We start from the raw sequence: 25389 nt of genomic DNA on the forward strand, positions 1-25389 counted from the left end.
GAGCCTAACTGGCTACAGCATATGGTCTTTGAATGCAGGTGGCCCAGGTCTGATCCATAGCTCTGTGTGGTCCCCAACCACACTGAGAATTGTCCCAAGGCACCACTTAAGTATGTCCCCAAAATTAATAATAATAATAATAATAAAAAGATTATTGAGTTCCTCTCTATTCAGAAGGCACTTAAAATTCAACTAAGTGGGGCAGAGTGGTAATACAGCTGTTTGGTAAAGCACTTCTTTACACATGGCCAACCTGATCAATCCCGGCATCCTATATGGTACCCGAGTACAGTGCCAGGGGTCATACTCTGAGCACTGCTGGGTGTGGCCCCAAAATAGACAAAGAAAAAAAAATCTGCAAAGTGTGCTAATATAGGCTCTTCTACTTAGGTAACTTTATAGTCATTAGTCTAAGCTTATACCCAACTAGTTCTACAAAAAACCATCCCTCTCCTATTCCACCTCTGAAGTACTGGAACTTGTGATCTAGTGGTGTGGTCCTAAGTCCTGCATCCCAAAGTACAAAATTATATATCCATGCTATTTCTGAAAGTCATTGATTATGACTACCTCGTATTTGATAGCAAACTTCAAAATAGGTGAACTTTCCAGTTGACAATAAAATTCTGTAAAGACCAAACTTAATTTAAGAATAACCACATCATTACTGCTGTACCTTATTTGAAAGTAGTTGAATGAAGTGACTCCTTTTCAATGTGCTGATGTGAATGGGATAGAAGCTGGGTAACCAATTCAACTTGGTGCAGAAATTTTGATTTACTAGAAAGCATTAACTCGGCCACCTTTTTTTCTCAAAAATTACTGTATTAAAAAAATCAAATTAACATGCTTTTGTGACATTAAGACCTCCCTATGGTAATCTTCCACTTCTATTTAAACTCAGCAAAAAGGGGCTGGTAAGATCTCTTTGCAAACACCAAATGAACTTTGTGGAGAACTATTAAAATACTTTTCTGGGTGGCAGCAGGTATATTTTTCATGCAATAACATTCAAATGACCAGAATTCAAAGATAGCAAGCCGAACGCAATTTATTTTCACAAATATTCTCTAGTCAACAGGTAACAGCATACTCCTCCCCCAGAAAAAATCAAAACAGAATGTACATGGTGAGCAGCCAAATCCTTTTGCTACTACTGCTCCATTTCATTCCACTACATTAAAACTGTAATTCACAAGTATTTATCTTTCATTTCGATTTTATGAGGAAAGTAAGGTCAAGCCAGTAATGCTTACCGTGCTGCGTACCCTTGAGACAATTTCGCACACAATTTTTAAAAAGTACGCTTTGCAATGCTAAAAATGAAAGCCAAAGTATGTCCATGTAGTCATCCACCTTTGCAGTGTCACGTCAGATGGTTCTGCCAAGTGGGGCCAGAGAGACCAGACAAGGCTTAAGGCGCCTGCCTCACATCCCCCCACTCCCACTCCCTGTGGGCCCCCAAGCAGCACCAAGGCCACTCCTCAACACAGACCCATCCAGGAACAGCTGCTGAGCAGGACCGGGTGTGGCCCCAAACAAAAAATTCTGCTGAATGAATGGAAAAATTCTTACTTACTACACTCCATTATTACAAAACTACTTTTAGAAAAAGCAGTTTTAATCTTAAGTGCATCCAGGACATTCACTATCATGATTCCTCCCTCACTTGGGGAAGGGTGACAGGCTCACCACACCCAGGCAGGCTCAGGGGACACACAATCTACCAGAGAGCCACACCCCCAGCTCCTATACTAACACGTTTACCTTAAAGGAGACCTCTTAAGGATTTATTTTTTGTAATTGTGGCCAGTCATATATTAGCATTTCAAGTGGAACCCTGATCATGAATTAAAAAATTCTGGTACAGAGCCAAATGTTTTGAAAAAACTCATTCTTTGCAGAAAGGATAGCTCGCTCAACTTCTGCATGCTGAATGACTGGGTTCAATCCCAGGACTGCCTGGTCCCTGAAGCACTGCCAGGTGTGGTCCCCAAACCAAAACAAACAAAAAAGATCATCCTCTACCAAAACATTGTGTAATAACTTGATTTTCTTAACATGAAAAATAGTAGAGATGTTTACCCACTTCACAAAGTTGCTTTGAAGCGACCATAGTAAATGAAGATAAGAGTAAATTATAAAGTGCAATCTATATCATGGTGTTCTAAAGGGAGGCTAATCTTGATGCTTGTGACTACAGATTTCTCTTGGAGAACAATGAACTAGCAAATCACCTAATGCTGTAGCTCCTTCTTAAGGCTAAGAAGAACATGTGGGAGGTGACTGCCTGACAATCTGCTTTTGGCACACAAATTCCAAATGAGGCAGGTGCAGATTAATCCAGACTTTCTTGCAGGTTTATTCAGATAAAACAGATATTCTTGAATGAAATATTATAAAGGACATCAGAAATTTAGGTCTTAGAAATCCACTTGTACAAAAACTCTTATACAAAAATCTTTTACACAACAAAAACTCAGTTAAAACTCATTAAGAGATGCATTCAACCTTCCTTTTCATATAAATATACAACCATCATTAGAGTTTCCATGTCCCAGAAATCATGTTCTATTGTAACAACTTTTCTGAAGAGCAAAGCTTTAAATAAGAATGTATGCCTACTCTGTTCACCAAAACTGTGTCACAAATAAATGATAATGGTTAAATGTCCATGCTTTGCAGGTTCTCAGACTGAGGGCTGATGCTGATTGGTGCCCCCAAGCATCACAGGGCTCAGCCCAGGATGGCCTGGAGTATGTGGGGAGTATGGCCCTAGAAGACCCCATGTACCATCACAGTGGCTGGGGTAATCCCTGGCACTGCAATACCTGGGCAGCCCTTAAACTGAACTGCTGGCCAATGCAAAGCCACCTGCAAAGCCAATGCACCATGACACTTGGGTGCCCGCTGCAAAACTCCCATTTTTAGTCAAGATTTTCAACCTGCAGTTTAAGAAACCAGGGTTGATAAAGACTACTACCCTTAGAAAGCTTAAGAAGTTAAAATGACTGCTCGTTAAGTCCACACAAGTCTTGTTCATCCAGCATTCAACTTTTGTCTGCCCCACAGATTCTATTTCCTTAGATTTTCTAATTTATAACAAGTAATTAACGAGTACAGTTATCTCTCGGGATAGGACAAGGAAGGAAAGACACAGTGGTTAGAGATGATCAAAGAGAAAAAACGCAAAGTATTTCTACCACAATGAACTGCCTGCTACAGTTCTTCTGAAATCTAAGATTCTAATGCTTAGATTCATTAGACGCATTCTAATGCATAGATTCATCCAATCTATGACCAACAGTAACTTTAAAAAAAAAAATCAATTGTCAAGCTTTAAACTATTTGCTCCTAAAGAAAAGTAACATTTACTGTGCCAGAGAGGTAGTACACAGGGCACGGTGCTCACCTATGCATGCAGTTGCTACAGGTTTAATTCCCAGCAGCCCATCTGAACTCCTCCCCACCCCCACCAGCATCTTGCCAGGAACAAGCCCTGAGGAATGGCAGGAAAGGCTCAACACCCCACTCCAACAAAATAAATGGAATCCCTGAGAATGAAAACCAATCCAGAATCCATAATTCTGCTGTCACTGCCACACCCTGGGTACAGAAGCGAAAACTCAGATTTTTTAGAGGTAATAACTGCAATAATCTATAGTAAAGTTTAGGGCATTCTATTCCTCAGGAAATATCAGCATCCACACACCAGTATCTCTAATCTCTGTAATAAAGTTTTTAAGTAAATGTGTAAAAAGCTCAGATTTGCTAAGTTCTAGGTTTCATTGCCAAAAATGATTAAGAATACACTCAAGCCCAGAGTAAAGTGGCAGAAATGGTTGGGGTTTGAGATGGCAACATTTGAAATATGGTGGTGAGATTGTTGTTTTAGTATTAAATGTAATAAAATATTGTGAACTACTTTATAAAAAAATTTTTTAAAAGCTGGCAGAAATGAGCTTAAAGCACAAAAAATAAAACCCAAAAAGCCCAAACCTCCAAAGTTCTATGAATATTTACAATTTACTTTAAAGAAATTATACAGTAAATTTATATGGCATGGTCTGTAGCACTGTCCTCCCGTTGTTCATCGATTTACTTAAGCAGGCCCGGTAACGTCTCCATTGTGGGACTTGTTACTGTGTTTGGCATATTGAATACGTCACGGGTGGCTTGCCAGGCTCTGCCATGCGGGCGAGATACTCTTGGTAGCTTGCCAGGCTCTCCGAGAGGGGTGGAGGAATCGAACTCGGGTTGGCCGGGTCAGCTGTGTGCAAGGCAAATGGCCTACCCGCTGTGCTATCGCTCCAGCCCATGGCATAGTCAAAATAAAGAAATCCCAAATCAGAATTGGGTCGTTTTAAAAACTGAAAATGTTTAAAATTTGTGGGCTGGAGTGATAGCACAACTGTAGTTTGCCTTGCACGCAGCCAACATGGCCGACCCGAGTTCGATTCCTCCGCCCCTCTCGGAGAGCCCGGCAAGCTACCGAGAGGATCTCGCCCGCACGGCAGAGCCTGGCAAGCTCCCCGTAACGTATTCGATATGCCAGACACAGTAACAACGAAGTCTCCAATGGAGACGTTACTGGGCCCGCTTGAGCAAATCGACGATCAACGGGAGGGCCTTTACATTACTTTACTTACTTTACCTTATCACCAAAAAAATAGGCAGAAGTGCTGGTTTGTAACTCACTTCACCAATAGCAACGCTATTAAGTATAAGCATACTTTAAAAAAAATTCCAAAATACTCAAATTACAAGCCCGTTAACCAAAATGCATTTATACCCAACCTGAAAATACAGTATTTAAACAGTATTCAAAATACAGGATTTCAACTCTCCACATAAGGACCAATCCATTTGTCAATGTTAGGGGACTGTTCACCCGTCAGAACAGACGAGACAAATGAGACTCAGGTTTAAGCGATTCCTATCGTTCATCAGGTAAATAACCTGGGGTTCATGGGTCCATAGACAGTAGAGTGGGCAGGGCACATGCCTTGCACATGGCCAACCCAGTTCAACAATACCCAGCATGCTATCTAGCCACCTGAGCACTGCCAGGAGTGGTCCCGGAGTGCAGAGACAGAAGACCCAAACAGAACCAGGTGTGGCAAAAACAAAAATTAATGAAAAGGATGAACTACCCTGGGGTTCAGGCCCAGCAACTCATGCACTCGGAGAAGAGCCGAGCGCAACCTCCTCTGCATCAAGCTCGAGCAGCCCCTTGGCATAGCCCAGGGTGAGCCCACTCCCCCCACCACCAAAGTCAGACCATCACAAGAATATCTGTGTGACACTCAGTATTTTAATCATCTACAGACTGTGATTATCAGCTTGGACTGGAGTGATGTACAGCGGGAAGGGTGCCTGCCTTGCACACGTCCAACCCAGGCTCGATCGCTAGCGCCCAGCAGGTCTCCCTCGCCTCACAAGTCATGTTCCAGGAGGCCCCAGGTAAAAACTGGGATTAACATCTAGCTTCTGACAGAAAAAGCAAAATGTGAATGCAGCGTAAGTAATTAGCCACTTGGCAGGCGCGGGTGTTACTCCTGGTTTTCCCAACAGAGCCACACCTGATGCTTGACCACCAGGGAATGCTGGGGACCAAACTCAGGACTTGGAACACAACAGGCACGTGCTCGAGGGCTTGACCCCTTCTCTCTGGATCCAACCATGAAGTATCAGTTCTTATTCAATTTCTAACCTTAGATTTTTACCTTTGGTTTAAAAGTCCATTTTTGGGGCTGTGAATCGGCTGTATTACTTGTGTCACATTGTCCCCTCTATTTTATTATCTAGAATTTTGTTCTTCTTGAGTCTTTTTTACTTTTTTTGGCCACACACAAGCAGTGTTCGGGTTTTACGAATGGCTCTGTGCTCAGGGCTCATATGGGGTGTCAGAGACTGAACCCGAGCCGGTGACATCCATGGCAAGCACCTTACCCACTGTACTATCTCACTGGCCCTCATTAACAGTCTTAATTATCCCACGATCGCCAATAAAATAGCAGAGATGCTTCTAAGCTTACCTCAATTTTCAAGTAATATCAGAAAGTATTTTAAAATATCCCATTAGTCAAATAAATAGCAAATGTTAACGTAAAACATTTTACTATCTAAATAAAATCCTGGTGTTAGTACGTTTACCTTCTTTCTTACTGCAGTTATCTTGTATTTCACTGAGGGCATCCACAAACTAGTTTCAACATTAACACGTTGTTGAGTAAATATAAAAATGCTGACACTAAAGCTGTTATTTACAGCCAGCAGGCTTAATAATCTAGGGAAATCAGTTTCTACAAACATGTCAAGCATTGTTTTGTAGACTAAAATAATTGATCATTACTTTTCAGATACTTAAGTACAAAACTTTTTGTTTCTGTAGACGTTTGGAACAGGAAGTAGCTAGCAGCAGAGCACCTGCCTTGCATGTGTAAGGTCCTGAGTTCAACCTTGAGCCCAGCAAAAGATCAAAAAGATCATTCTATTTAAGACAGAAATTATCAAAAGCAGAACAAAGTATAATCCTGGGGGGGGGGGGGGGGGTTTCATACCAACATTTGTTGGTTTTTAAAAAAACTCATTTTAAAAATAGAGAGTTATTAATTTACTAACTCTAAGGTTTTAACATGAGTGGCTTAAATATGAAACCTGTCTCTATTTTTACTAGCTTAATGACCTTGGAAGTAGCCTTGACCTTGGTAAAAATAATCTACTCTATTCTGTATCTATCAGTACTTGCCTGGAGAGTAGTTCTCACACTGTGTACCAAAATTTTAGGTTGAAACTATGTGTGTGGTTTTCAAAAGAAGACAGGGTTTGGAAGTTTATCGCTTAGAAGAGAAAAAGGGGAAATTTTGAACATTTGAAGGGATATCAGATTAGAGGTTAGTAAGTCAAGGAGTGGGATAATTACGAGGTTTAGGGCAATCAAATTTTGGCTGAATATAATAAACTTTATTCTAGTATTGTTTATCCCCCACTGAGACTGCTTAAAGTAGTCTTAACAGTCAAACCAAAGGTCAAAGCTAAGGTTATCAAATTGCATGGGTAGTATTTAGGATAAAATACGAGGCAATGGTTATTTAATGACAAAGTCACTTCAGTATTTTCCCAACACAAGGGGTGGGGGGGGGGCTAAGATAATTGTGATAGCTGGGCCTTTATACCTATCACTTCGTACTTAACTATTCTTATAAAAACCATGAAGACTAAAAAGGAGAATAGAATTCTATTAAATCCTGATCCAATTTGAGTACTACTACCACTGCCCACTGTTGTTGAAAAAAATCACTGGAATCTCAACCTCGATTTACAATTATAATCATCTAAAAGGCATAAATTCTAACATCCAGGCTACATTCCAAATCAGTCAAATCAGACTCTGAAGAAGAGCCCCACACCTTCCGAGTTTTGAAGTTACCAGGTGATGCAAACATGTCATAATCGAGACCCACTTGGAGGCCAAGAACAACTTTTTGGTCCCCGTGGCTGCAAAGGCAATGCTGTGAGTTTGGGGGGTGGGGTGGGGCATTGTACATACACAGAGGGACTAGAACTGCCCCAGGTGAGGGATGACTACCTTAGTTTAGAGCACCCGTTGAGAAAAGAAAAATAAAATTTAAAAATAGTAACAAGCTCCACAACTCAATACCAAGTGTTGACAATAAAGCTTACTGGGACACATCTCTGTTCATTTATATATAACATCTGGCAGTTTTCATGAAACAAAGGGCACTTAGGTCATTGGTCATTGACCTTAGCCAGAAAGATATGTCAGCTTGCAGTGCTGCGCGCAGTGTCACATACTGGACGTCCTGGTTGATTTCTGGCACTACACAGCCCCAAGAGCGCTAAGCCAGAAGCGCCGAAGTGCCCCCTCTCAGACTATTCCAGGAGTACCACGGAAGCAAAAAGTAACTGGTCTTCTCTGGCCAGCAAAATGAAAACCACGGTTGGCTCTCTACAATGAAAATTTGCCAGGGGATGGGGAGACAGCTTGAAGGGTTGGTGTACACAATCTTTAGGGACAATTTCTAGGTTGCTTCTGTCACCACATGGTCCCCTGAGCACCAAGCTCTGTCATAAGCAACCCCTCAAGACTTAGGAGGAAGTTGCCCCAGAGTCCACGAACCAAACCAAAATGATATGAATAGAAACCCGCCAAGGGGCAGCCGTGTTCTGATGATAGTTACTAATTTTCCTATGGGCAGGGAAGGGGGTTTGGGTGACATGGGAAGTGCTCAGCTCTGGCTCTGCGCTGAGGGGTATCACTCCTGGCAGTGCTAGCTAAAGGGGCAGTATGAGACCTAGGAGGAGGGAGAACCATATGGAGGCAACGACCACCCCCACCCCCCTACAGTCTCTCTGGCTAGTAATGGTTTTTAAAACTCATGAAGTTGGATTTAACGCAAAGGAGCAGAGCTTATTGGCTGGAACGTAGCACACTACTGGTACAATCACTAATACAAACTGCCAACATTCATTAGATACCAATGACAGAATTCTCTTTTATAATATAAGCGGTACAGTGAAAGCATTTCAACTATCAGGATTAGTTCATGATAGACGCAGTCTACCAAGAAGCACTCTTAGGAGTGCTTGGTATGATAATCACTAGTATTATTTTTTCAAATGAATCATAAAAACTGCATCACAGATTCTAACTGCTTTCTTTGAATCACTCCAATTATGTGTCATTTTTAAGAATGGTGTTGGTGGGGCCACAGCAATAGTACAGTGGGTAGGGTGCTTGCCTTGCACACAGGCTCACCTGGTTTCAAATCCCAGCACCCCATGTAACCCTTTCCCTGCCAGGAGTGATCTCTGACCCCTAAGCTCAGAGGCAAGAGTCAGTCCTGAGTACAGCCAGGTGAGGCCCCCAAAGGAAAACAAAAAAATCTGGTGTTGGCTATCAAGTTTTGCCAACTACTACACCGAAATCCTAAACAATTCCTAGACTGTGTGTATATGTACCTGAAAAAACACCACTCCACAGGGTTCCCAATATACTATAGATGATTAATTCATGCGACAGAAGACAATGTAGCTCTAATGTTGCCAGAATTGCTTTAAGGTCCTCTGAATCGAAAAATAAGTCAAAATACAGAGCCACTAAAAGAATTCTACCAACATTACTTTCAGGGGCTGAACTGCTTAGCATGAGGGAAAAGATCAACAATAAACAATATTCACTGTATATGCAAGAAGATTTTCACTTTTTTGAAGGTGGAGACCCTTTGTGACACTTGGTTGTGTTGGGGCACACCCATCTCTGTGCTGGCGAGAGTATATATGGTACGAGTCTTAACTCCTATATTCTCTCTCTTCTCGTCTTTTACTTAAGGAAAATTCCTAGCAATGAAACTAAACTCAAATCCCACACATTTGAAAGAATTATGGCAGCGTTTCACCCTTTGGGAACCCAAACTCATCCCATTCAACAAATCCTATTTAATATCCCTGACACCATCATGTATCTCAAACACCAAAATCAATTACCATGCTCTGATGCAAAACAAATAAAATTCGTTTATGGGGGGGGGCCAGCAAGATAGTACGGCTGATAGGGTGCTTGCCTTTCAAGTGACTCACCCACATTGCATGGTCAGGAGTGATCCCGAGCACAGAGCCAGGAGTAAGCCCCGAACACAGCCCGGTGCCACGACAAATGAATTACAAATAAACTATGGGGGAGAGGACGTTGCTCGGTGGACAGGACCTGCCTGGCGTGTGAAGTCTGGTTCCACCCCCAGCCCCAGACGGGCAAATCACGCATGGCGTTGCAGAGATAGCTCCAAGGGCCGGAGCACATGTTCGGCACACTGGAGGCTGGGACCTGACTCCCCTACACCACATGCCTGCTTCCCTATCGGGAGTGACCCTGAGCACTAAGGCAGGAACAGCGAGAACAATAGCCATTGTGCACCCCCGCCACTTCCCCCAACAGCAGTAAACACTGCTCTGGAATCTTCGAGGAAAATCTCCTCTTCTTCAAAACATTTACTCAGGCAAAAGCTAAAGTAAAAGGAAAGTTTCAAACATAGTCAAACCCTTTACAGTTCTACTACCTTGTTTTAAAATACCCACATCAGATATGCGATATACTATGATTCTGATACACATCTTAAGAGAGGGGTGAGAAACAAGTTAATTTCGGGATAAACATGTAATATCCTAGCTTCTATTAGATTTAGGGTAAGAGGAACTCTGGAAAATTAGAATATTCCATTATCACACGCAAATTCCACGAAACATGAGAAGCCCGTGCCCTGCTCCTGCTTAGTGCTTAAGAGCTCCCGGAGTGCTTCCCCTCGGGAGGCCAGGTTAGCTGCCATGGCAGGGGGCCCAGGTGCTGGCATGTGTTCCAGCCCCACCCACCCACCCACCCTTCAGCCCTTTTGGAAAACAGTATGGACGATTCTCAAAAAATTAGAAATCAAGCTCCCACTTGACCCAGCAATATCACTCCTGGGAACATATCCCAGAGAGGCAAAAATGTATAGTCGAAGTGACATCTACACTTGTTTGTTCATTGCAGCACTCTTTATAATAGCCAGAATCTGGAAAAAACCTGAGTGCCCGAGAACAGATGACTGGTTAAAGAAACTGGTACATCTACACAATGGAGTACTATGCATCTGTTAGAAAAGATGAAGTCATGAAATTTACATACAAGTGGTACTACATGGAAAGTATCATGCTAAGAGAAATGAGTCAGAAAGAGAGGGATAGACATAGAAAGATTGCATTCATCTGGGGAACATAAAGTAACAAAACAGGAGACTAACACCCTAGAGTGGTGGATTAATACCACGAGGTTTGCTCCATGGCTTGAAGGCCAGCCACACATGCTAGGGGAAAAGGGAGCTCAGACAGAGAATGGAGCACCAAATAAAGGGTGTTGGAGGATGGGAGAAGCATGCTGAAAGTAGACTATAGACCAAACATGATTGCCACTCAATGCCTCTTTTGCAAACCACAACACCCAAAAAGAGAGAGAGAACGAAAGGTAATACCCTGCCACAGAGGCAGGGTGGGATGGGGGGATGGGAGGTGGGAGGGATACTGGGACCCGTGGTGGTGGAAAATGGGCACTGGTGGAGGGATAGGTACTTGATCATTGTATAATTAAAATCCAAGCACAAAAATTTGTAAGTCTACAACTATACCTCATGGTGTTTCACTAATAAAAATTTTTGAAACAAAACTGGAGTGTAAGATTAACTGCATCTCAAAAGCGGTAAAGGAAGGAACGGATTCTGTATTACAACATATTCTAATACAAAGTAAGCAGACAAAAATGATCAGGGAACTCCGGCAACTCTCCAGGGAGTTTATCCACCAAGTAGTAACACCAGAAAGGCCTGAGGAACACCACCTCTCAGAGACCCACTACACACGCCTAGTGAATGAACAAAAGATATGCCAAAATTCGCTTATTCAAATTGCTTCCCTCTATTAATTATCAAATATGCTTGATTTTACATCAAAATATCCTAATGTACTTCACGTCTATGTTCAACCAGAAATAAAATTGGAAACTCAGAAATCTTTATATATATAAATATATATTTACCTGGTTCTTCCTTGATGAATGGTAAATCTTCTTCTGGATAGGCAACAGGTGGTTGCATCATTGAGCAATCTTCTAAATTTGTTTCATTATTAGGTGGTATATTATAAACAAATCTCTTTGCAGTTTGGTTTTTCCTCCTCGTTTTGCCGGTTTCTTGAATTCCCTGGGAGCCCATATTATTCCAAACAAAGACTTTTGTTTGATTTTCAGGTTCATTTTCAGCCAATTCAGAAGAACCATCCTGGACCCAATTACTGTCATTCACTTGGTAGTTCTCTATTTGGCCCTCGTCGACATTACAACCATCATTTTCAATTTTTATATTACTCGCCAAATTGGTAAGATTTCTTGTTGCCCAAAAAGTGGCAATTTTTTGATCCCGTGATGAAGACAGACCATCTCTATTGACTGGCTTTCTATTGTTATAGTCCACAACTACAGACTCTGGAGCTTCCGATTTAATGCTTATATTTAAGGCATCTTTAATGAAATTTCGGCAAGTTTGAACAACTTCACTCATTTGAAGGTAGCTGGCCACTGTCATCACTTCAATGGCATTTTGGCTTGTGAGCACCAGGTTACCAGAATATAAGAAGTCCAAGATGACTGAGAAACCTTGCACTGCAGCAATGTCTAAATGGGTAGTATTGTTTTGGTTAGGGCTTTCTTTGTTTGAAAAGCAATATAAAGTCTTAAAGAAACGGCTGCCTGCAACCAGGATGTTCTTATGAGCTTTAAAGACTTTTCCGCTCACCACGATGCTGACATCACAAAGAATACCTTTCTTCCTCTGTTCATTTAGTTGTCGAAGAAGTTGATAGCAGTAAGAGTTTTCATTTGGCCTACTATTAAAGTCACAGTACCCTTCCTCCGATGGTATTTCTGACTCCTGTAATTGGATGGAAAACATTAATATTAAATTTATTTTTTAAAGCCCCCCCCCAAGCCAAGGAAACAAGCATCAACACAACACCAACACAACCTTTGAAAAGCACTAGCCAAATAATTTGTTTAGCAATCAGTATGTAATTTGCCACTAAGAATTCACCAACACAGACTTTAAGATGGAATTTATGAATAACTTTACAGCTTGGTGCAAACCACTGCTTCAAGAAAAATCATATGAGGCCGGAGCGACAGTACAGTGGGTAGGGCATTTGTCTTGCACGCGGCCAAGCCGGGTTCGATCTCCAGCATCCCATATGGTCCCCCAATCACTGCCAGGAGTCATTCCTGAGTGCAGAGGCAGGAGGAACCCTTGAGCATTGCTGGGTGTAGCCCAAAAAGAAAAAAAAAATCATACACATCTGAAAAGGATCACCAGGATTTTAAGACCATCAATTAAGCCCATGGATTAATGTACCACTTAGAATAAAAAGTCATTTTCTTATGAAAAGTACTTTCTTTTATACTAATCAGTTTGCGTTATTACTATGAAAAAGCAGCATCGGCCTTTTTGATCTTTAAAAATATTCAAGTTAAACTCCATTTTTTAAAAAGGTAAGGTCATGGAAAACACTTAAAATAGCTTAAGGTCAATGAATTCAATCAAACTAGAGATGAAATTAAGACCCTCCAATGCAGGGGCCAGAGAGAAAGCTCAGTGAGTCGAGTCCATGCTCTGTATGCAGAGGCTGGGTTCAGTCCTAAACACAGCACAGCCAACAGGTCACCCCTGAGCACCACCACTGGGGTCCAAACACCCCTCTCACAAATACCCCCCCCAAAAAAAAATCCTAATAGGAAAAAGAGCTTCAGCTTTATCTAATTATTTAACTTTTTTTAGCCTTCAAAATACCCTATTCTCAAGGCCAGAGATAAAGTCCAGGTAAAGATTGATCCCTGGCACCACATGTGGTACACCGAGCCCTGCCAGGAGTGATTCCTGAGCAGGGAGCCTGGGCTAAGAACAGCTCGCAATCGGGTGTGGTCCACCCCTGCCCCGCCCCAAATCCAATACTGCATGTCTGGGTTACTGTACAGTTTAGAATTCCCATGCTCAAATGTTAATGATTATAATTTTTCCTTTTACCTTATATTCTTTACAGCTGTTTTTCATCAATTGAAACTTTATATAACATGTGGGTGATACAATAGCAAGAATAAAAGAGTATCATTGAGATTTTGGAAAGCTATGTTCCTTCTAACTGTCCTCGGGGAAGTCACAAATCTCCAAGACTTATTAAATTCACTGTATCACTGTCATCCCATCGTTCAACGATTTACTCCAGCGGGCGCCAATGTCTCCATTCGTCCCGGCCCTGAGATTTTAGCAGCCTCTCCTTACTCAGCCTTTCCCAACGACCGAAGGCTCTTTCAGGGTCAGGAGGAGGCCTGCTATTGTTAACGGTTTTTGGCATATCGAATATGCCACTTACTAAATTACAAAACTGAAAATGCTTGTAACTTGATTTTCCTCTTTATAGAGTGACTTGGTCAAGTAAGCTTTCCCATGACAGTAAAAATACATCCTCAATATTTTGAATAGTACCTGGGACATAATTTCCTCAATATCTGCATCAGTATTTTTCCTCAACAGAAAGGAAGGCACAGCCCTTTCCAGTGTGAAATAAAAATAACTGAAAATATTGACTGCAGTTGTTAATTAGTTTATACTCTCTCACATACACAATACATCTGATTAGATGAGTAGAGGAAATACAGGAAGATACAAATGATTGTAAACAGAAAACTGATATTTTTGAAGAGGAGAGAGAGGAAAAAATGAAAAGTAGACAACACAGCTGTCAGAACTGCAAGAGAATTCTCAAGGAACAATATTCCAAATACTGCCAGGATTGCTATTACATTAAAACTTCATTTAGCCACTTAATGGGTATGGCTAGCAAAATTTTAAGTTTATTGGCTCTAGATGAATACTGGACTTGGAAAGGCAAGCAGAAATTCACCTCAATTAACTGACTGAAACCAAGACCAAGGGCTTTTGTAACACTTTCCAGATATGAGAAGTCATCTGGAAAAATTAAAATATTAATGATCCAGGACACTTTATTATTTCACAGAGAAACTGAATACAGATAACCCTAGCTACAAACCTGGACTATATGATGACCAGAGAAGGAAGCGCAGGAATTAGAAACATTTCTTTTAATTTTTAACTGACCCCTCAGCAGCCTCCCTTATCGCCCCAGTGCCTCAAGAGCACAGCGGCCTTGTAACATCCCCTCCCTCACATTCTACCATACCAAAGGTCCCCGCTCTAATGAACTGTTTTTCGTCTGAAGAAAAACATCCAGTCCTCAGAGAAGAAAACGGTAAGAGTTAGGACTGAAGTACATAAAGAACATTCAAAAGCCTCAACATTCTCCTGTTTGTCAGAGAAAGTAACTGGGGTTGGAAAAAATATTATAGTTAACCTAAGATCTTAATGTAAATAAACCAGGATGTAGTAGAATTCTGAACCATCTAGAGCAAAGAGGACAGAAATACTTAGGATTTGTGTAAATAATGTACTAAGTCAATACTAAGATGCCTCTATTAAACCACATATAGCTACAGTTAATTTTCTATAAAAGCATCACATGATACACTTGATCATCCTTTTACGAGAAAGTTTTTTAATTTATTAAGCGATGCTCCCCTCTCTACAAGAAATTACAATCTGTCTTTGGTGTAGGCATGAAACTTAATAGGATTCACCAAATATGTCCTATTTGTTTTCAAAAAGCCGATTTGGTTGAAAAGTTCCAATGGGTAACAGTACGAATACTTGGAAGAAGCTTCAGTACAAACCCAAATCTGGCAACTTTCCTGAGGTTATACACCTCATGGACACACTCAATTAGTATCTGCAAATCAACAACTATGTCAAGTAGTTCAAAAGACATTTCAAAAAAGATGGCTACTGTAACGTAATCATTTCAGGCTACAGTCTGAATTTTCTGGGCGAGGATTTTTTGAAAATTCTCTGCAGATATCAGACCAAATGTTCTAAGTTTTAAAAGCAAGGGAGAAACATCCAATAAAATATCTGCCCTTCCTTTATTGACACAAAACTATATGAACGATTCGACCGCTTCCCTAATTGCTATTATATAAGAGCATTTATGTTTTGCTCTCAGAAGCAACACCAGCAATTTCTTTTTCACTACTGGAGTCTTACGCATTGTTGCCAACTATTAAAATATGCCCTTCACAATGAAGAGTTTATAAGTATATAAGAATGCACTCTTCAAGTAGAGCATCAATTGAGGATTTGAGTAAAACAGGTAATTAAGGACAAAGCACTAAAATGGGGGGGGGGGGAGATGGGGAGGGAGGGAGAGAGAGAGAGAGAGAGAGAGAGAGAGAGAGAGAGAGAGAGAGAGAGAGAGAGGTGGCTGCCACAGAGGTGGGAGGGAAACTAGGGGCACTGGCTGGTACTGGGAAATGTACAGTGGTGGAGGGGTGGGGATTGGAACTCCACGACAAACTAATCACGCACAGCTTTGCCCACAGTCTATCCCACAGTGATTCAATAATAAAAATCTTAAAAATAAAATAAAATAAAGCTCTCACTATTTTGCTGAGCTAACTAAAGGGTGACATTACCAGTACTGAAGACAAATCTGTAAGTAGTTCCTTAAGTTCTAGTGTGCCGTATTTCTGGTTCTTCTAACATTCATCGTCTATCTGTATATTGGTAAGATATCACAGGTAAGTAAAAATTTTAATGAGAAGGATTACACATTTCTAGAACTGGTTCTGGAATTTTTTTTTCCTATTCCCTTTCCTAAAAAGGAAGCAGCAACTTAGCCCAGATTACTCCAAATTGGCTAAACAAGATCTTAAGATGTGTCTTGTAGACTACAAAAACAAATAAGACAAAAGACTTTTAAGTATATATGTGTGTACATATATAATACGCATGCATGTATACATACACTGTGTTTTTCACTTATTTGGGAAGATGTCAGTAAGCAAAATAATTTTACATTAGGAAGATACCTAGGAATTAAATTCGAGATTATATAAAGGTTTTCATTCAATTCAATCGCTATTATTATCTTTTCATTTATTTCCAGGGAGAGTTTAAAAATCCATATATATTTTATTTACAGAGTTTGAAAAGGTTCCCCAAAGCTTGAAAAATCCTGAATTTATGAAATAAGAATTTGATGAATCTCTAACCAGGTTCTGCATCTGGGACACAAATTCTGTTCTCAATTTGCTGTTATTAAATTAATGGGGGAGACTTAAGTACTAAAGGATGAAGGAGTGTGCAAACAAGGTATTTAAAGAGCGCTGAAAGGATGTATAGATCTAATCCAGTTCTTTGGAGGCAAAGGCATAAAATGTTTGTTGAAGACTGAGCAGAATCTTAAAGTAGAAGGGTGGTAAGGTTGATAAGGTCGGTGAGATGAAGCAATCTAATCCAATGGCATAGCAAGAGGTAGCAAGAGGGTGGGGGTGAAGAATCAAGACAGCTTCCAGGAGCCTTAAATGCACATGTGCACGCATGAACATTTTTGAAGCTGAGTATCTATAGCTTTCACCAAATTTTCAAGAAATCCCCACAAGATTAAGAATCACTCCTCTTAAGGTGCCTTGCAGCTTTAGAAGAGTGATCTGAAAGGATTAGCAGACACAGGAGATGACTGTGGCGGCAACTTTGCAGGATTCATTATCAGGACAATGACTGCAGATACTGTGACCAGTTAGGAAGCAACTGTTAATAATGCAACATACTTGCAAAACACAAGGACCTTAGGGGGAAATGGGCATTATTGGGGAGGGGTGTGCCCAAGGCAGAGCATGAAAAAATATTCAGAAAGGAAAATGAATAGAATGAGTGGTTAACTAAATGGGGACCTGGGTGAAGAAAGAAAAGAGAAAGAAATGGTGTTCTAGCTGGGAGAGCTAGATCACCCCACGACCCAATTAGTGCTTCCAAGACTACCACCTAGTCTCCCTACTATTCTGATGAGGAGTGGGAGAGGAAACTTCAGTTGCAACAAACAGAAGCCATCTGTGGCCAATTTGTAAATTACCAAGAATAAATAAATAAATGCTGTGAGCTAACCATCCCCCCTTCTCAGTTTTTACTCTTCTTTTGATATTGGATTAGCAGAAGCCATTTATCTAACAAAAACATCAAAAGTGTAAACTGGAAGCAATAAACAAAAATCCTTAACTATTTTTGTTAAAATGATCTACTGGAACTGTATGGGGACAGGTGTGGCAGAGTTGGACAGAACATGGCCAGCTGTGCCCATACTCCCCACTGTGCTCAGGGATCACTCTCGGCATCACTGCGGGGCATAGGCTGCATCATGAGAGCACAGCCACATCAATTTTTACTTCCAAATTCAGTTTTTTTGGGGAAAAAAAATTTAACTTCTAGAATGACCACAAACAAGGCCACAGCCAATGTTATGGCAGATAAACGCCTGCTGATTCTACTGACGGATTCTAACAGTGGGTAGAGAGAAAGTCAGGAAGGTCTCCTTTATGTTTTCTGATAATCCCTGGTCTCTTTGAATGGTGACATCTTTCCTCCCCAGTGTAAGTTCTGTTCACAGATGTTCTAACTTGGGGCTGGGGGAGGGGAGTGACTTCCTTGATTATGACACCTAGACAACACTAACACTACTGATGACGCACCAACTCTTTTTAGTTCTAAATCCCCATACACACTCCAGGGATACCTTGAAAATGCAAGTAACACGGTATGTGTGTGTGTGTGTGGGGGGGGGGGCGTTTAATTGAGGGGCAGGGACATGCTGGTGAAGGGTGTGTGCAGGAATATTGTCTGCATGAAACCCTACCATTAACAGTCTTGTAAGTAAGTTTCTAAAATTAAAAACTAGAATAAAAAGGCACCATTAAACTTATTTTCATCATGATTTTTCTTTGCTTAAAAATGCTATTAATAGCCTGCCTGAGTATTAAAGAGAAAAATCAACCATTTTTAACACAAGATTGGTGTGTCACATTAACACAACCATTGCTGTGGAGTTACCTGGTGAAGCCTGATTTTACATTCTCCTCAGTGGGATGCCTGAGGCTATCTCCACTCTGCAGACACACAAGGTATTAGTTTTCATTCTGCTCCTACTGCTTCCAACTGCAGTATTGCCTGGAATGCCCCCCTTTTCGAGTTTTACACCTATTCTTTTGACAAAATGAAGTTCAACAACCAATTCTACAAGTTTCTCCCCTTAAGAAGAGCTTCCTAAGGGCTAGAGCGGGAGCTCAACACACCGAGTGCAAGCTCTGTATGCAAGAGGACTGGTTTGATTCCCCACACCTCATGATTTCCTTAGCACTGGGGTAGGGACCCCCCCAAAACTAAGCTGGGAGTAGCCCTTGAGCACTGGGTGTGCTCCCCCCAAAAAAGGTTGCTAGTTTTCATTGTCGTCTCAGAATACTTCTCACTTATTTATCATTTTGTGTTAGTCTCTCCTTAGACTCTAAGTTCCTCGAGGGCAGAAAAATGTTTTGGGCTTATTTCCAGCGCCCTACATCAACCTAATTGAAGTATTCTGAGAAAGAAAAAGAATCCAATCCTCATGCACAGGCTCACCTCTAGTATCTCACTTCTCAGTAAAAACTTGTTTCAGACTTTCTTCCTAAACTGTCAAGAACAAATGCATTAACCTTTGAGTCTTTTGGCAAATGCAAAGAAGGCTAGTAAGTCTATTTAACCTTTAGAAACTTTAGTCCCATCACTGATTCGTATTTGGTATTTACTTTCTAGCAAGGAAGGCAGAATATTTTAGGCTATGAAAATTTCACAATTAAAACAGTGATCTGAATCAAAAATAAAGTGGTAATGATTATCACAGTAATTTTGAAGTTTTGAAGTTTTCAAACGGACAAATCCTGAATGAACTGGAAATCTGAACTGACTAGACAAAGACAGTTGTTACTAAAGATCTCCGCTGTCCTTTACATCTTTATAAATACTGAGAGCTATTAAATAGAACGTTTGGAGGTTCAGAAGCTCACCTGCAGCCTTTCCCATGAGCAACCACCGGAGAAAAATGACAAACATTTAAAAGAATATGATGAAGTAGTGCCAGAACTCTTACTTCAACACTTATAAGACAGGAGAAACTCAATGTGAAATAATCCATGAAACCGAGAAAACCAGCACGACAAATCTCAATGTTTAAGGAAAACCTGCAGGGAAGCAAAGGGGAGCCAATGTCCTCTCTAGACAGGCCCCGGTTCCCTCAGAAAAGTGCCTTCCAAAATGACAAACTAGAATCCTGACACACAACACGCAGGCACACCAACTCCACATCTTGTTATAGCTATGAGATTAAAATAAGTAAATGATTGATAATGGTTATCACTTAATGAGATTACAAGCTGGCAGATATGCTTTGCATATATTTAGAAACTAAAAGTAGGCGGCTCCTTCACTTGCCAAGAAGAAAGTAGAGGATTAGGACTCGCCTTCAAGTCTGACTGCTCTCAGGCTGTATTATACTGCCTCCTACGGGAAATCGAGGGCTACAGAGCAGTGGAGGGGGGAAAAAAAAAAGTGACCTGAGCCAGTAGGAAGCCAGTTCTTGAACCCACGGTTTCATTAGCAAGACAAAGAGGTAACTGAGGGTACCTGTGGGCCACAGCAAGTGATCCCTAACCCAGATTAGTTAGAATGAAAATAGAAAAATGATTAGGAACAACTCAAACAAAACATCAAAATCTACTCAAGAGAACTAATACACAGCCTTAGACAAAGACTTACTAAACTGTTTGTGCTCAGAAAAAGTCCAGAGAAAGGGGTCGCTGTGCAGTTTACCTTAAAAGGGGGAGGAGAGGGGGTGTTTTCAAGGAGTCAAGGGTAAAAGGAGGGTTAATTTAGAGATCAAAGTTAGAATGGTTCTACCTAGGAATAAATTCCCTCATCCAGCTAGGTGCCTGAGGAAGTTAATTGGATAACCTTATGTAGATTTACATGGTTATCCAATTAACTTCCTCAGATTTCAGGTTCACTAAGCAGCTAGTTATAATTTGCATTCCCAATCAGAATTGCCTACTGAGATTATGTTGAGGAGTAAAACAGCCTCACACTACGTTCGAAAAGATCATTCCAAGTTTTCCTCTTAAGATTGTCCAGCCAACTCAGCATGATTTAATACATTCTCTTCTTAAAGAGAATAACTTAACCTCAAGAATACCTTACGTTATCTACCCCTTAAAAAACCTGGGACTACTGTCTGTAAAATGGGAAGAAAATAATTTGTAGAGTCAGGGAAGACTAGGAAATGTCATTCCTATTTTACTTCACTGCCCAAACCCACAAGGCTAGTCTCTGCAGAACACTGAGATGGGAACCCATATTCAAGGTTTACTCCAAACCCTGCCTTTTCCCATTACAACATTCATTATAGGCCCTAGTCTCAGTGCTCAATCAAGGACTCTTAAGACAGAGGACAATTTACTTACCCTACCAGGACTTTCTATCTTTAAGCGACCTTCCTTTCTAGAGCTTAGGCAACCAAAATCTGTGCAAAAACTATCGCCACTGTCCACACAAATCACCCTTGCTTTAAAGCCGTCACTTAAGAGAAATTTCTGTGCTATGACTTTACTCAACAGCACACCTAATTAATCGGTACTTGTAATCTTAACTGCAAAAATAACTCTCGATAAACAGATCTGTACATCAAAACTGATTTCCAAAAATCAATGTTAGCTATCAATTAAAAAGTAAATTCCACCCACTCTCACGGGCTGTCTGAACGTTTTGAAATTTCCCACCAACATCTGTTTGATGAAAATGGTTAAGCCTCATGAGAATAAAAACTAAAACAAGAACCACATAGAGCACTGCTGGTTTTCTAAGACTCATGAATTCCCAAGACTTTGGGAAACACTTCCAATAGGCAAAATCTAAAGTAAACTCCACGTAGAAGCTTTCTGAAAAGAGAGAAATCATTTTCCCTTTAAATCTCAGCAGAGAAATCTGGGTGGGAGGAAGTAAAAAGAAAAAAAACCTGCAGTAATTTACCAAGCGCGTGTCTCTCTAGTAAAGCAAGTTCTGAAAAAAAAAGTTCCACAAAGATGTAGTGACGCTCCAAGGGAAAAAAAAAAGTGCTTATAACCCAACATCTCCCCCCTACATTAACACACAGCAGCAGCCCAACCTCGCAGGACCCTAAAATTTCATCACATATATAAAAAGCATTTCGCTTGGCCTTTTCGCTTGGTCATTTCCCTAAATGGGGAGGGGGGGGCGCATCAAAGGTTAGGGCAATTGTTGCACTCGCGTTTCAAAGAGTTAGAGTTGCCAGATTTTACTTTGCACCAAGCACGCTTTAAAAAAAAAAAAAGCCCTGGGAGCAGCCGGCGGCCGCCTTTTTTCGAAACTCACAGCTAATAAATTTCTGACCACAAAGTCAACCTTTTCGGATTAAACCCTGCAAATCCCGGCTTCATTCAACTTTCTTCTCCTGCGGCGGCAGCAGGCGTCCAGAAAGAAGCCCCCGAGACGTTGTAAGACACACACACACACACACACACACACACACACACACACAGAAACACACACGCACAACACGCACACCAGGGGCGTCACGACTTGCAAAACGGTCGCCCCATCCTTCCCCCCTACCCCAGACCCCGCATCCCCGCCCCCCACTTCCCTCCCCCGCCCCCCACCGCCTCCAGCTCTAACTTGGGGGGGGGGAACTTGTTCCCAGGCTCCGACTCCCCCCCTCCTCCTCGCTCCCCACCCCCTCCCCCAGCCCCCCAACTCCCCCCACCCCCCACCCCCCATCCCGGCCGGGCCCACGCGTCCTGCGGCGCCGGCGTTTACCTGGGCGTTGGCTTCGTGGAGTTTGTGTTCGGCGGAGACGTGGTGTCTCAGCAGCAGCGTCTTCTTGAAGTTGCGGGTGCCGCGCGACAGCTCGTCGTGGCCCCCGCCGGGAGGCAGGTCCCCGCCTCCACCGCCACCGCCACCGCCGCCGCCACCGGCGTCCTCGGGGGGCTGGTGGCACCAGCCGCAGAACATCAGGCCCGTGTCCGGGGAGTAGCGCAGCCAGGGGAAGTCCTTGAGCCAGGCGCTCTGGAAGGAGCACTGGAGCTTCTGCAGCAGCGACTGGGGCCGCACGAGCGGGAGGTGCGGGACGCCGCCGCCGCCACCGCCACCGTCGCCGTCGCCCGCGCCGCTGCCCTCCGCGTCGTCCCCGCCATCGGCGCCCGAGCGCCGGCCGCTGCCGCAGCTGCTGCCGCCGCCGCCGCCCTCCGGCCCGCTGCCGTCGCCGCCCAGGCTCGCCCCTTCCTCGTCGTCCTCGGTGCTGTCGCTCAGGGACGCGCCGTCCGGCAGCAGCTCCTTGGCCTCGGCGAGCGCGTCCAGCTCCAGCTCGGCGGCGGCGGCCGGTCCGCGGCCGTTCAAGGGGCGCGGGGGCCACGCCGCGCTCGCGGGGTGCTGCTGGTGGTGGCCGCCGAGCCCCCCGCCGCCGCGGAAGGCCAGGGTCCGACGGTTCCTCTCGGCGAGCGGGGGGCCTCCCGCGCCGCCAACGCCGCCAGCGCCAGCGCCGCCGCCGCCCAGCGAGGTGGGGCCGGCCGCGTCCGGGGGCAGCGGCGACGCGGGGCTCTCGTTGGCGGCGGCCGCGGCGGCCTCCGGGTCGTGGGGCTCCAGGCCCTCGGGTTCCGCTTCCTCGTCGGCCCCCCGCCCATTGAGCTGCGGGGGCCACGGCGCTCGCGGCGGCGGCGGCGGCGGCCAAGCCGCGGCCTCGCCGCCCGCGTTATTGTTCGTGGACGAGGAGCCGCCGCCGCCGCCGCCGCCGCTGGCGGGGACCAACCCGCCTCCTCGGAACGCCAGCGTCCTGCGGTTCATTTCACTGAACGACATGGCGCGCGCGCGCGCCGCCGCCGCCACCACCGCCGCCGCCGCCCGGTGCACCCCCCGGCTCGTGCCCGGCCGCGTCCCGCGCGCTCCCCCGCCCCCGCCCGCGGCGGCGCTCGGCTCTCGCGGGGCTCGGCCTCGCCCTCCCGCCGCCGCTGCTGCTGCCGCTGTGCTCACGCGTCCGCCGCCGCCGCCGCCGCCGCCGCCTCCCGGTCCTGCCTGCTGCACCCCACGGGCGTCCCGCGCGGAGGGAGGGGGCGGCGGCGCGGCGAGGCGCGCGAGCCCCGGGAGCGCGTGGGGCCTGGGAAGTTGAAGCGGCGGCGTTGCGGGGGGAGGGGGGAGCCCCGCCGCGTCCCCCGCCCCGCGCGGTTTCCCCCCCGCGCCGCTTGGCCCCGGGCGCGCCGAGAGCTCCCGCCGCCGCCGCCGCCGCCGCTCCCGCTCCCGCCGCCGCCGCCGCCGCCGGCCGCCCAGCCGCTGCGGGCCCCGGGCACGCTCAGAGCGCGGCGCGCCGCCACATCGCCGAGCGACAATAAAGCCGGCCGAGCGTTTCCGTCCGACCAGGCCCTGGCGGAGGTCGAATGGCAAATGAACAACGGCCCGTGCGCCCACAATGCACCGGGGTAGCAGTAACCGCTGGAGGGGGAAAGGGTGGGGGCCGGGCGGCGGGGGGAGGGGGGCTGGGCTTGGGGCTGGGCCGGGCTGGGCCGGGCTGGGCCGGGCTGGGGGCGCCCGGGGACCGGGGGGAAAAGGGGCCGGGCCAGGCGCCTCCGGCCCGGGGGCGGGGGCGGGGGGTGCGGCCGCTGGGCTGGGCTGGGGTGGGGTGGGGGGGGAAGGAAGTGGGCCGAGGGGCGGGGGCAGCGCGGGGCCGGCCGGGCGGGCGGCTGGGGGTCCCCGGGAGGGGAAGGAGGGAGGGGGCGGGAGGGGCGCGGGGACAAACAGCTGGCGAGTGTCAGGCGGTCGCCCGGACCCGTGCGGCGGCCCCCGGCGCTCGCCACGAGTTCACCTGGGACTTGGGGGGGTCCGCCCGCCTTGTCCTTGGCCCGGGTGGGTGGGGGGCTGGGGTGGGCGCCCCCGGGAAGGGGAACTTCAATGCTGTTGCCTTGTTCACAAAGCCAGGAACCTGGGGGCGGCCTCACCCCCCCCTCCTCCTCTTCCTCCTCCTTCTCCCCCGACACCTCCCCAACCAAGCCCCGATTTTTGCTATTTTTTTTTTTTGGTTTGGTTTGGTGTTTTCCTTTTTTTTTTTTTCCACGCGAGGAGCTGCCACGCCGCCGGCACGGCCGCTATTGTGCGCGCGGGGCGAGCCGCGGGCGACCGGGGCTCCGGCGAGGCCAAAAAAAAAAAAACACACAAGGCACCGGCGGCCCGAGTGGGTCTCCTTGGCCGCCGCGGCGAATGGGAAATTTCAATAAAAGGTCGAACACGTGCGTTCCCGGGGAAGTATTGACATGGGTGTTACATCACCGGCAGCCAATCAGATAAGCGCGGCCGTGTTTATACTCCGACCAAACCACCTTGTGAGTATTACAGTATGTCATAACGTTATAAATATTAGGGAGGGTTTTCCCCGGGCCCCGGGGAAGGAGAGGAGGAGCGCGCGCGGCGTGCGGCTCCGACGAGGGCGGTCGCGAGCGGATCCCGACTCCCGGCTTCTCGCGGGCTCTTTACGGGGAGGAATTGGGAACCGCCGGCCGAGCGAGCGCGGGGAGGGGGGGGGGGCTGCAGAGGAGATGCTTGGGAAATGCTGGAGGTTTTTTTCAGAAGGGTCTTTTCCAACGCAGAGAGCCCTTGTGTGGTCCTGCCCTTTTGGCAAGGCACTTAAGGCCCCGGAGGTGGGCCGTTTTCTGAAGAGCTGAGAGTTGCGTTGAACTGTGTGTCTAAATGTGAAGCAAATTTAAAAAGGAAAAAAAATTGTTTTTGAATTTGAAGCTGCTATTTCAGGGGAAGGAAAGGATGTTTAACTGTGCTCTACTCTTCTTAGGAATACACTAAGGGCTTG

The 25389-nt window shown here is 45.1% G+C and overlaps 1 protein-coding gene across 1 annotated transcript in view; it reads right to left on the reverse strand.

Moving 5' to 3' along the window:
• ZBTB10 (zinc finger and BTB domain containing 10) overlaps positions 1-23396 on the reverse strand; it is a 34967-nt gene extending 11571 nt beyond the window's left edge. Inside the window, exons 1-2 of the mRNA XM_056112124.1 lie at positions 22359-23396; positions 11588-12476 (exon numbers count right to left, since the gene is read on the reverse strand). Coding sequence (XP_055968099.1) covers positions 11588-12476; positions 22359-23396 — 1927 coding nt within the window. The remainder of the gene's footprint in view (positions 1-11587; positions 12477-22358) is intronic.
• Positions 23397-25389: the final 1993 nt, after the last annotated feature.

The sequence above is a fragment of the Sorex fumeus genome, unplaced genomic scaffold, assembly GCF_029834395.1.
Source record: "Sorex fumeus unplaced genomic scaffold, SorFum_2.1 ptg000002l, whole genome shotgun sequence".
Taxonomy (NCBI): domain Eukaryota; kingdom Metazoa; phylum Chordata; class Mammalia; order Eulipotyphla; family Soricidae; genus Sorex; species Sorex fumeus.